The sequence below is a fragment of the Alexandromys fortis genome, unplaced genomic scaffold, assembly GCF_014885135.2.
Source record: "Alexandromys fortis isolate MF-2015 unplaced genomic scaffold, M_Fortis_MF-2015_v1.1 scaffold_56, whole genome shotgun sequence".
In the NCBI taxonomy this organism is placed as follows: Eukaryota; Metazoa; Chordata; class Mammalia; order Rodentia; family Cricetidae; genus Alexandromys; species Alexandromys fortis.
The window spans coordinates 5,957,032-5,969,768 of record NW_026067935.1 but is presented as its reverse complement, the minus strand read 5'-3'; the positions used below and the strand labels follow the sequence as shown (position 1 = coordinate 5,969,768).

Below are 12,737 nucleotides of genomic sequence, written 5' to 3'. Positions count from 1 at the left end.
CCCCCCCCCCCCCCCCCCCCCGCTTAGGGGTTCAGGTTGAGAACGTCTTTTTGATGAAGATCATGTCCTATGTCTTTATTTCTTGCAGGCCAGGCCAGGGCTTGGTGGCCCAAGATGCTCCAGTGTGTCTGGGTGGGGGGTTGGAGGCCTCAGGGGAGTTGGAGCCTTGGACAGGACAGCGTAGGTGCTGGAAGGGAGGGAAAGTAGAGGGGACAACTTCATTAAACTGTGACTCACTTAGCAGTCTCTTAGTCATTTAAAACAGAAAGGTCTGTGGCTTTTTAGCGTATTTGCTAAGTCCTGTAACAGAGTTAGCTTAGGGTGTTTTTAGTACCCCCATCCCTACCCCACCAAGAAGAATGTTTCCCTTAGTGACTGCTCCCCAGCCATCGACAGTTGCTAATATATTTTCTGTCTCCGTGGCTTTGCCTATTCTGGATAGCTCTTATGGGTAGGACCATACAGGATTTAGTCTTTTGTACTGGTTTTCTTTATGTTGTAAGGGTTCAACCATGTTGTAGCAGGTGTGGGTGCTTTGTCCCTCTTTACAGCCGTGTAGTATTCCTTTGTGTGAACATACCACATTTGGTTGGTCCATCTTCAGTTGAAGAACAGCTGGGTTTTGTAAACAGAGACTACTCGTTTGTTTCCCAGCTGCCCAGGCCAAAATAATCACACAGAAACTATATTAATTACAACACTGTTTGGTCAATAGCTTAGGCATATTCCTAGCTAGCACTTACATCTTAAATCAACCCATTTCTATTAATATATGTATCGCCACGAGGCTGTGCCTCCTGGTAATATTCCAGCGTCCTTCTCCTTTGGCAGCTACATGGTGTCATCTTCTTGGCTCTGCCTACTCTCTCTCTCTCTCTGTCTCTTCCAGCCTGGCTATATTCTGCCCAGACATAGACCAAAGCAGCTTCCTTATTAAGCAATGGTAATAAAACATAGTCACAGCTTACAGAGGGGAATCCCACACCATTGTTGTTCCCACTTTGCGGTGCTGCTGTGAACATTTCTATATATTTTGTTTATGTTTGGGTGTGGGTTTCACACATGTTGTAGCCAGGGGACAACTTTGTGGAGCTGAGTCTCCCCGTCTACCCTCTGAGTTCTAGGGACTGAACCCAGCCTTGCACAGCAGATGCCTGTACCTACTGAGCCACCTACACAGCCCTGTCTGTGTCCACATTCACGGTCCTCCAGGGCACACACCCTGGGATTGCTGGGACCCCGGTTTTCGCTAGTTACCTCCAGCCTCTGACCTTCCTGGCGTGAGCTCTCCCTCGGTTCGCTGAAGGGTCACCCCAGCGCCCACCTCTCTCCTGCAGGTTGCCTCCTTCAATGACCCTGACTTCCTCAAGCAGCTGGAGATGTCCATAAAGTACGGGACCCCTTTCCTGTTCCACGATGTGGATGAGTACATCGACCCTGTGATTGACAGTGTCCTGGAGAAGAACATCAAGACTGCCCAAGGCCGCCAGTTCATCATCCTGGGGGACAAAGAGGTTGACTATGATTCCAACTTCAGGCTGTACCTCAACACCAAGCTGGCCAATCCCAGATACTCGCCATCGGTGTTTGGGAAGGCCATGGTCATCAACTACACTGGTAAGAAGGGGCAGACCTGCTGCAGACACCCAGGGCCCCACACTGAGAGTGATGCTGCCTGGGCACCTGGTGGCCCTGGTCTTTCCCTGGAAGTTGTCTTTGCTGGTCTCTTCTTAATGTTTGGGTGGCCCCGCCCCCGCTCCTGAAGGCTGGGGACTTTGAAAGGCAGTGAGCTGCAGGCACCTGGGTATATGCAAAGCCTGGACTCAGGGTGGGCAGTGAGGTCTCTTTGTCCTCTCAGTCACGCTGAAGGGCCTGGAGGACCAGCTGCTGAGTGTGCTAGTGGCCTATGAGAGGCGGGAGCTGGAGGAGCAGAGGGAGCACCTCATCCAGGAGACAAGCGAGAATAAGAACCTGCTAAAGGACCTGGAGGACTCACTCCTGCGCGAGCTGGCCACATCCACGGGGAACATGCTGGACAATGTGGAGCTGGTGCACACCCTGGAAGAGACCAAGTCCAAAGCCACAGAGGTGGGGACTTCTGTGCAGGTGGGAGGGCCCTGTCTCCTTCTAGTTCCACCCTAGTGGCCGCAGGGTCTCAGGCAAAGCCTTGAGCCTAGCAGACGGGAGAGAGGCATCACCTCTTCTCACCCGACCAGAAAAGCCCACCTGGGGACTGGAGGATAGCTAAGCAGTTAAGAGCCCTGGCTGCTCTTCCAGAGGACCAGGGCAGTTCCCAGCACCTGCATGGCAGCTCACAACCCTCTGTAACTCCAGTTCCAGAGGATTCGATGCCCATTCATGACCACCTCAGGCACCAGGCGTGTGTGTGGTGCAAGTATGTGCATGCAGGCAAAATCTTTATACATAAAATGATCTTGAAGAAGAAATAACTATATGGGGCTGTGCTGGGGGAGGGGGGAGTATTCCCACGCAGCTGGGCAATCTTCTCGAATTGAGAGTCACGGAAATCCCAGCCTTGCCTACTCTAAATATAAAATGACATTATCAGTTCAAAAGCAAAGTTACAGTTATGGCTTCAAGTGAGGCTGGATGCAGAATTCATAAATACCATATAGATTCTACACCCCTCCATTTGTGTGCTGGGCCGATATTGGGTTGACTTCATCTTCTTCCAGTCTCTGCCTTAAAGGACAAGGCCTGATGTCCCCTTGGGTTCAAGTTCAAGGTCCCTGCAGAGCCTAGTGACTGTCAACTCTAGGGAGGGCTTCGTGGTCCCTTTTGTACCCTACACTTGCCTTCCAGGCTTGTACCATCCACCTGTACTACAGTACTGTCTACAAGTCTCGGGCAAGGGCCTAGAGGTTTAAACACATGCGCACAGAAACACGGGGACACGGGTCATTCTTGAAACAAGTATGCCAAGAATACCCGCTTTATTGTGTTCCAAGGCAGCTTCCCTGACCAATGGCCACGCCCTAGCTCTCAAGATCCTTCAGCTGCAAGCCACCAGAAACCACTCCCTTGTCTCATGCTCAGAGCAGCTGCAAACACAGGAAAACAAATTGTTTTGCTCAGAGCAGCTGTAAATATAACAAGTCATTTACAAGAAATTCAGGGTCTGGGGGTCCACAGCCCCCATCACCTCCCCGTTTCCATGGTAACTGAGGTCTTTCTGCAGGTATCAGAGAAGCTGAAGTTGGCAGAGAAGACAGCCCTGGACATCGACAGACTGCGGGATGGCTACCGGCCGGCGGCGAGGCGGGGCGCCATCCTGTTCTTTGTGCTGTCCGAGATGGCACTTGTCAACTCCATGTACCAGTACTCCCTCATCGCCTTCCTGGAGGTCTTCGGGCTGTCGCTGAAGAAATCGCTGCCTGATTCCATCCTCATAAAGCGGCTGAAGAACATCATGGACACACTGACCTTTAACATCTACAACTATGGCTGCACGGGTGAGCGAGGGGAGGGGAGAAAGCTCTGCGTGGAGCACGGAAACTTAGCCCGCCTTGGGCCGACTGCTCACGTGACAGAGGGATGTCCAGAGCACTGACTTCTAAACCCCATCTTCAGCAAATCCCCCACACCCTAAAGATGACCCATTCCAGGCTTGGTGGGGTTCACAGAGACGCTCAGTCTAGGGCATCTCCATTGGGCTGAGCCTGTGCCATCAGAAGTTTCTGGATCCTTCTCTCCCTTCCTCACCCTGGCAGCCTCTGCTGCACTTCCTGACTGAGGACACATCTGTTCCGGACACTTCCTGCCAAGGGAGTCCTGGAATATGTGGTTCTCGTAGCTAGCCTCTTCATTTAATAATCTGAACATCATCTGTGCTGTAGTATCAGGATTCGCCCGGTCCAGTGCTGAACGGGTAGCGCCCCACACTCTCTTATTTCTCAGCTGCTGGACGTTGGTTTGTTTCTGCCTTTTGGTTGTTAGGCTAATGCAGCTGTCAACATTTGCCACAGGTGTGTGTGTGTGTGTGTGTGTGTCTGCGTGCGTGCGTGTGCACGTGCGCGCACGCGCATGAGCTCACGTATGCCTGCCTATGCTGTTGGTCCTGGGCCTGGAGCGCTGGGCCTCCTGCATGCCGGGTGAGTGCTCTTCCCCTGAGCTTCTTTCCAGCCTGAGCATTTGCTTTTCATTTTGGATCCATATGTTCCCTGGAGCAGAATTTCTGGGCTTCATGCCAAGTCTCCGACTTTTGGGGGGACTACCCGACTGGCTTCCAAAATGCCTATACTATTTTCTACTCCCCAAATGCACTGCTTGTGAAGAACATTTCATTCTGGAGCATTCTGAACACTATCTGGCCAGTGCCAGCTCTGGCACCGTCTTCACAGCCAGCCCCCTTTGTGAGTATTGGACGCACCTGTCAGTCAGCACTGCTACTTGAACCTCTTAAGCGGGTCATGTGCGTTTTAAAACAAAGGCACAGCCATTGCTTCCAGCCCCGGAAACGCCATGTCTCTCCCAGGAACTCAGCTCTGCTGCCTTGTGGAGAAGGTGGCTCCTGCCTAGCTTGCACACCCTCCACCTACGGAATAGATCATGCGATATTGCCAGGTGCACACAGATGTCTGTCACTACAGACGGCCCTTTTGCACCTGAACAGCCATGGCCATCAGATATGAAGAGGGTCACCGAGTGATGTGGGGTTTCATTTCACTTCCCTCGGACTTGAGCGTGCCCTGTGCAAGGGCTGCAGTTCTGAAGTGTAGTCCCTGTCTCTGTCTCTCCACAGGGCTGTTCGAGAGGCATAAGCTCCTCTTCTCCTTCAACATGACCATCAAGATAGAGCAGGCGGAGGGGAGGGTCCCCCAGGAGGAGCTGGACTTCTTCCTAAAAGGTAACGATAAAAGGACAGACAACTACCTATCCTTTCTAAAGGGCTTGCTGACTCTCGCTCCCCTGCCATCCAGGGGACATGCATGTCTATTCACTATAAACACACCAGTAGCAAAATCCCTCTCAAGCTCAGCGTCCAGAGGCCACGGGTCACCCAGCAGCCCTCAGAAACACTTCCTGGTTGACTCCGGGCACCTCTGTCAGGGGCTGTGTTGAGGCTGGAGGCCTGGCCAAGTTGCCCAGCTGGGCTCATTGGTGGCAAGGACAAGCCCATGCCTCGCCACTCCTAGGCAAAGGGACCTCTCCCCAAAGCAAGAGCTAGGGAAGTACAGTGTATGCGGTCAGTGTACTGGGCACGGACAGCCCATGGCTGGCACCCTCTTCTCCCGGTGATTAGGGAACATTTCCCTGGAGAAGAGCAAACGGAAGAAGCCGTGTACCTGGCTGTCAGACCAGGGCTGGGAAGACATCATTCTCCTCTCAGAGGTGTTTTCAGAGGTCTTTGGGCAGCTCCCTGACGATATCGAGCACCACGTTTCCACCTGGCAGGAGGTGAGTGTGCACATGCTCTCCTCCCCTTCCTGACACAGCAGCCATCTCCACACTGAGCCTACAGCCTCCCCATCGCGAGGAAGACAACACGTGGGGAAGCTGCCCCATATGGCCAGTGAGTGCCCTTGAGTATCCTTGGATAAACTTCTTCATCCAGTCCTGCTAGCTGTGTGGGAGAACCAGCCACTCCTTCACTCACGCATATGCCCACTATCTGTCCATCCACCCATCCATCCATCCATCCATCCATCCATCCATCCATCCATCCATCCATAATCTATCCCCCATCCATCAATTCATTTTTCTAACTGCTGATCTGTCTATGCATCATCAATTCATCTATCACCCATCTATCCATCTATTCATTTATCCATCTATTACCCATCCGTCTGTTTATCCATCTAACCAGTGTTCATGTATCTGTTCATCTATCCATCACCCATTCATCAGTCGGTCCATCCTTTAATCCATCTATCCAACTGTTTATTTGTCCATCTGTCCCTCTACCACCCACCACCCATCCACCCATTCATCCAACTGTTCATCTATGTATGCGGCGTAATAACCAGGCTAGCTTAATATGAAACAGCAAATTTTAATGAAGAGATAGCTTACAACACTAGGGATCCAGCGATGGGCAGGAAATACAAAAAGGACCGGCAGATTTATACGTAAACATTTATACGTAAACATTAGCCCGAGGTGAACACTCCCCCCATTGGGCTGGGCTTCCCCTACACATCTATCCATCCATCCATATAACTGTCCATCTGTCTGTCTCCCCATCTTTCTATCACCTATTACCTGTCCATCCATCCTTCCGAGAAATACTCCCTGGGCATCTCTTGGCTGCTATTTCCCTGCTGTGCCCTCTGAACCCCACAATGGTTGCTACCCTTCCAGTTTTTCAGCTCATGGTTTTTGGTGTCAACAATGACAGCTGGATCAAAAGTTCAGATTTTCCTCTCTCTCTGGTGGCTCTTGCCACCTTCACATGCAAACTGTGGCCCGTGCCATTCCTGAGTCAATGCCACAGCCAACGCTTTTTGCTTCTCACAGTGGTATGACCTGGATTCGCTAGAGCAGTTCCCGTTCCCCCTGGGCTACGATGACTACATCACTGCCTTCCAGAAACTGCTTATTTTACGCTGCTTCCGGGTAGACCGGGTATACCGTGCAGTGACTGACTACGTGACCCTCACCATGGGAGAGAAGTGAGTGCCCCAGCCCGGCCCACAGGAGCAGGGCTAGCCTGTTCTAAGGGACCTGGCCTGAATGCTTCAGACAAACACGAGGGGCCACATACAGGAGGAAAGGGAAACTTAAAAGTATTTTAATGTTTTAAGTGATTAAAGTAATTTGTGCATGTGTGGGAGTACAGGTACACGTATGTGTGGGAGAGTGGGTCATGTGTGGGGGAGTACAGGTACATGTATGTGTGTGGGAGAGTGGGCATGTGTGTGGGAGAGTGGGCATGTGTGTGGGAGAGTGGGCATGTGTGTGGGAGAATGGGTCATGTGTGTGGGAGAGTGGGTCATGTGTGTGGGAGAGTGGGTCATGTGTGTATGCATGCTTCAAGGCATGAGCTCATTCCTTAGGAGCCATCCAATTTGTGGTTTTGGTTTTATATTTGTTTGTTTGGTTGGTTAGTTGGTTTTTTCGAGACAGGGTTTCTCTGTGTAGCCCTGGATGTAGTCCTGGAACTCACCCTGTAGACCAGGCTGGCCTCGAACTCAGAAAGATTCACCCGTGTCTGCCTCCTGAGCACTGAGATTAAAGGTGTGCTCCACCACCGCCTGGCACCTTTTCTTAATTTTTATTAGTTCTTTGAAGATTCCGTACAGTGCATTTTGACCATATCATCCTCTAGCTCCTCCCATCCCCCTTCCATCTTTGTGTTCTCGCTTTTTAAAACCCATTGAGTCCCATTTCTGCTGCCCGTATATCTTGGGTGTGTGACCACTGGAGTGTGGCGGACCTGCCAGGCCCACAGTTTTGGGAAAAAAAAAAAAAAACTCTCGTTCTTTCTCCATTGGCAATAGCTTCTTGGGTAGGGGTGGGACTTCATGCCCACCTTCCTGTCATATGGGCAAGATACTATTACTCCACTAAACAGACACAGTATTAAATCGACCCCTAGTGATTCATTTCTAGCCCTACACAGATCCTTTGGCAGTAGATGGTGACTGACACAGAAATTCTGGTTTCTCTAAAATATGAAACCCCTTCTTCCTATGCATTGGCGGCTGTCTTAGTCTGTTCTGTGTTGCCACAACCAAATACTTGATGCTGCGTGATGGTGAACAAAAAAAGATTTATTTGGCTTGTGTTTCTGGTAGCCAGAATCACAGCCTGGCAACAAGAGAAAGAGCCATGTGCCAAAGAAGTCAGGCACATGAGGAACCTCACTTTGTAACTACCTGATCACGTGAGAAGGAACCCAGTCCTGTAGGAAGTATGTTAATCCCTTCCAAGGGTGGTGCCTTGGTGACCAGTACCGCCACCTCCGATACCATTGTGTTGGGGTCCATGTGTCAAGTACAAGTGTGTCTGGGGGACAAACACTATCTAAATTAGAATATAACTAATGAAAAACCCTCAAGAAAGGGGCAATGTGGCGCATGCCCACAGAGCCGCTGATGTGTGATTTCCGGGTATGTGTCTGAGGCCTGTGCACATGAAGAGCAGGTCAAAGCCCCCAGCTCAGTATCACCTTGCTGAAACTAGTATACAGGGATCACATGAGGTAGAGGGAGCCAGGGAGGCCTCTGCTACCTAGGAGAGCATCATGGGTGCTGGATCTGTGTGTGCAACGGGATTCTCAAAAGGCTAGGACAAAGGTGTGAAGGACTATGTTCTGGATGCTGACGGGGAGCGGGAGGCAGCAGGGTAGGGAGAGGACCTGGAGCTGTCCTGCAAGTCGTTTCGCGTTCTCCCTTTTGCCAGGTACGTTCAGCCCCCGATGATCAGCTTTGAGGCCATTTTCGAGCAGAGCACCCCCAATTCGCCCATTGTATTCATCCTGAGTCCTGGCTCTGACCCTGCCAGTGACCTCATGAAGCTGGCTGAGCGGAGTGGCTTTGGGGGCAATCGCCTCAAGTTTCTTGCAATGGGTCAAGGCCAAGAAAAGGTAACTAGTGGGTTTGTAAGCTGTGTCCCGGAGTGCTCCTGGGGTGGAACCGAAGTCAGGATCAAACAATGAGACACTGGCGACAGCTTGGCTGTGGTCTCTCCACCACCTGTGACCACTCAACTCCACCCCTTTCTAAGCCTCTGTCACCATGGGTCCCATACGGGTCAGTGGTCTTAGGCTTCTGGTGTGTGGCTCATGGGAATCGTAGGGTGGCCATTTGGAAGCCATTTGTCCCATGCCACCTGCTAGCTCATTGTGACAGGGCACAGCACTCAGGGAAACTCGAGGTCAGAGGGCGCCGACTCCTAGCTGCGGCTTTGTTATAAAGTATCTGTGGGTCTCTGGGAAACACGGCTACCAACGCACAGGGCAGGAACAGTGACACTGGGTAGACAGGGCACGGCAGGCAGGTCCAACCTCCCACCCGGAGGAAGCCATTTCCATGTGAGTACCACCCAGGTCTGGCCCTCATGATCTGTGCTCCAGGCTCTTTAGGTCTGAATTCTGAGGGTCAGTTATGCTTCCTGGAGGGATGGGCAAGACTTTTGCAGGCCTGTTTGAGTCCAGTCTTGGGTGCAATGTGACTGTGACAGAAGTGAGAGGTCTTGGGGCTGTGGAGGCTGAAGAGGCACGAGGCATGGATGTCACAGGTGGCAGGAAGGCTGTCTCAGGAGGGTTTCCACCTTAGCTCCTGGATCCTTGCATCCTTCTCACTCTCTTGGGAATGCTAGTCCACCTGCACCTGCACCCCTCCTGCAGGTGGCACTGGAGTCCAGGGTTGGCCTAGCTTGGGAATGCTAGTCCACCCACTCCCACGCCCCGCAGGTGGCACTGCAGCTGCTGGAGACAGCAGTGGCTCGCGGACAGTGGCTCATGTTGCAGAACTGCCACCTTCTGGTCAAGTGGCTGAAGGACCTAGAGAAGTCCCTGGAGAGGATCACCAAGCCACACCCCGACTTCCGCCTGTGGCTCACCACAGACCCCACCAAGGGCTTCCCCATTGGAATCCTGCAGAAGTCCTTAAAGGTCTGCCTTGGGGTCAACACAGGCATGCTACAGTCCCGGTCCAGGTCACTGCCATAGGGACCTTAGGGTGAAGGGGCTAGCCCAAGTACCCATCCCACTCTTCCTACGTGGCTGTGGGACTTGTGTGTGTGCCGCCCAGGTCTCCCACTCCAGCTCAGACAAGCTGTGGGAGCAGAAGGTGGCAGAGGGCTCCTGGGTCAGGTCTGCCTTCTGCTTTTCCACAGGTGGTCACGGAGCCGCCTAACGGGCTCAAACTGAACATGCGAGCAACCTACTTCAAGATCTCCCATGAGATGCTGGAGCAGTGTCCACACAGCGCCTTCAAGCCCCTGGTCTATGTGCTGGCATTCTTCCATGCTGTGGTACAAGAGAGGAGGAAGTTTGGCAAGATCGGCTGGAATGTGTACTATGATTTCAACGAGTCCGACTTCCAGGTGAGGGTGGTGACACTGGTCCAGCTGGTGCACCCCGAGCTGCCTGGCTTCTGCATCTGCCAAGTTGCGGGGTGTGAGTGGCTGCTAACAGCTGTTTCTTCTCTTAAGGTCTGCATGGAAATCCTAAATACATACCTAACGAAAGCCTTCCAGCAGCGTGACCCACGCATCCCGTGGGGCAGCCTCAAGTACCTGATTGGAGAGGTGACAAGGCTTGGGTGCTTCCTGTGGGCTGGGGTCTGGGACCGAGACACCTGTCCTTTGAGCCCTTAGGATAGCCCTTGTTCCTGCCCCCACCCACTCCTTACCACCCAAGGTCCCTTAAACATACTCTTGCCTCCTCACTGTTTTTCCAGGGAGGTCTCTTGTGTGACTCTAGGGCCCAGGGCCCCCGCTAATCTTTCTCTGGGCAGTACCCAGCTTGCCAACGTGCTGAGCACATCCAAGAAGCCTTGTTGTATTCTTGGGCTGTGGGTACCATGCTTCTAGCTGAACTGATGGGAAAGCTAGATTTGGGGAATTCTGCAATGCAGAAGGACTGACTGCTGGTGTCTAGGTTCTTGTCTGTCTGTCTGTCTGATCCACTTGGGAATTCTCCCAGTTGCTTTAGGCTCCCTGTGGACTGCTTCATGCTTTTGGTCTGTTTTCAGGAGGCCTCAGCCTAAAGCGTGATTTTATAGATAAGCCCCCTTTCTTGTCTGTCCGGCCTAGGTTATTTAAGTAGACAGGTTGGAGCTGGGCAGTGGTGGAGGCTGGAGCTGCAGGTGCAGGTGGGGTGATGGGACCCCACTGGTTTTCATCCACTCTGACCTCAGGTCATGTACGGAGGCCGGGCCATCGACAGCTTCGACCGGCGCATCCTCACCACGTACATGGACGAGTACCTGGGAGACTTCATTTTCGATACTTTTCAACCATTCCACTTCTTCCGGAACAAGGAAGTGGATTACAAAATCCCTGTGGGTGACGAGAAGGATAAATTTGTTGGTGAGCTGTCCCTAGGGTGAAGATGACAGATTCCATGTGCTTTTGCTGTGGTTGACCCAAGCTCTTTGCCACCCTCTCCTGGTGGGACTTCTGGGCTGGCCAAGTGAGGCTGTTCCCTGGGCTCTGCCTCACCTCAGAGCTGCTCCTTAGCCGAGGTTACCAACCCTGGGATGGCATCTGGAAGGGTGACACTGGGATGGTGGCTGAGCCATCTGCACCACAGATACAGTGCATGCAGATGGGCGAGGCCCAATAGGGCCTTTACTCTAAAACACAGCAACAACAGAGTTACTTTTGATTTGGGGAGTCCTCAGAAATGGTACAACCTGTTCTCTCTCACCGTGATTCTAGAAGCCATTGAGGCCCTCCCACTGGCCAACACGCCGGAAGTGTTCGGTCTCCACTCCAATGCTGAGATAGGCTATTACACACAGGCAGCTCGGGATATGTGGGAGCATCTGCTGGAGCTACAGCCACAGACAGGTAGAGCTGCCGGGGCAGGGGTGCTCCTGGTGGGCGCAGGCAGCTTTCCCAAGAACGAGGAGGCTCCCAAAGCCCCATCTCCCATTGCAGCTAGTCTCGAAACCTCTTAAAGTGTCATCCTTCCAGGGGAATCCAGCAGTGGCATCAGCCGTGACGACTACATTGGCCAGGTGGCCAAGGACATTGAGAACAAGATGCCCAAGATCTTTGACCTGGACCAGGTCCGGAAGCACCTGGGTTTTAACATCTCACCTACCTCAGTGGTGCTGCTGCAGGAGCTGGGGCGCTTCAACAAGCTCGCCATCCGCATGACCAGGTCTCTGGCTGAGCTCCAAAGAGTGAGTGTGGCCCTGGGACGGACAGGGCATGATGGGGGGGAGCCCCAGGCCCTCCAGAGCCCTGCTGAGGACTCTCTGTTCTGCCAACAGGCCTTGGCTGGCGAAGTTGGGATGAGCAATGAGTTAGATGACGTAGCCAGGTCTCTCTTCCTCGGGCACATCCCTCACATCTGGAGGAAGCTTGCCCCGGACACCCTGAAGACCCTTGGAAACTGGATGGTCTACTTCCTGCGGCGGTACAGCCAGTACACACTGTGGGTGAGTGCCGGGCCACTGTGGGTCTGGCTCTGCCCACACACCCACTCCCGCTTTCCCCTGGGAATGTATATCAGGTGTCCCAGGGACGTCCTCAGTTGTCATGCCTTTGCGAGTCTGATTTATGTACGCATGAGAATTTCTTCTAAATGTCTTGGCATCTGTTCTAGTTCACTCTTTTTAGGGTCTTTATCCTTCCTCCTAGCGGTGGACATTAGGTGGTGACTGTACACATTTGTGTCACAAAGAGCACTGTGGTCAATGTCCTTGAGTGAAGTCAGTGTGTGTACCACACACCCTAGAGCACGCGTGCCCTTCATCTGTTGTGAGATCACCTTTATTTCTGCAGCCATGCTGGCATGAATTGCTGCAGTCCTCCTGCCTCAGTCTCCCAAGCGTTGGGATTATAGGTTTGAGCTAAAGTCTTATCTGTGAGTTTTCTACAAAGTTGAAGTCATAATACTTGGGGAGTGACATTTGTTTTCTTCTGCAAATCTGTGCGGTCTTTGAGTCTGGGGCCTTTGCTCAGTGATGGAGCATGGAGCATTTAATTGTTTTTGGCCTGCTTCTTTTATTTTTTTCTTTTTATTTATTTGTTTGTTTTCTTTTTCTTTTTCCTTTTTTTTTTTTTTTTTTTTTTTTTTTTTTTTTTTTTTTTGTTTT

At 52.1% G+C, this 12,737-nt stretch overlaps 1 protein-coding gene across 7 annotated transcripts in view; it reads left to right on the top strand.

The window, feature by feature from the left end:
- Dnah10 (dynein axonemal heavy chain 10) overlaps positions 1–12,737 on the top strand; it is a 133,112-nt gene that overhangs the window by 104,495 nt on the left and 15,880 nt on the right. For all 7 annotated transcript variants that reach the window (XR_007592553.1, XR_007592555.1, XR_007592554.1 and 4 more), the window contains exons 63-76: positions 1,338–1,617; positions 1,859–2,088; positions 3,200–3,473; positions 4,763–4,867; positions 5,264–5,418; positions 6,478–6,632; positions 8,365–8,548; positions 9,377–9,577; positions 9,802–10,011; positions 10,120–10,215; positions 10,827–10,998; positions 11,350–11,481; positions 11,608–11,819; positions 11,910–12,077. Coding sequence is in view for 4 of the 7 variants with exons in the window: in XM_050146558.1 (XP_050002515.1) it covers positions 1,338–1,617; positions 1,859–2,088; positions 3,200–3,473; positions 4,763–4,867; positions 5,264–5,418; positions 6,478–6,632; positions 8,365–8,548; positions 9,377–9,577; positions 9,802–10,011; positions 10,120–10,215; positions 10,827–10,998; positions 11,350–11,481; positions 11,608–11,819; positions 11,910–12,077 (2,574 nt within the window). In the remaining 3 variants the exon portion in view is untranslated. The remainder of the gene's footprint in view (positions 1–1,337; positions 1,618–1,858; positions 2,089–3,199; positions 3,474–4,762; positions 4,868–5,263; positions 5,419–6,477; positions 6,633–8,364; positions 8,549–9,376; positions 9,578–9,801; positions 10,012–10,119; positions 10,216–10,826; positions 10,999–11,349; positions 11,482–11,607; positions 11,820–11,909; positions 12,078–12,737) is intronic.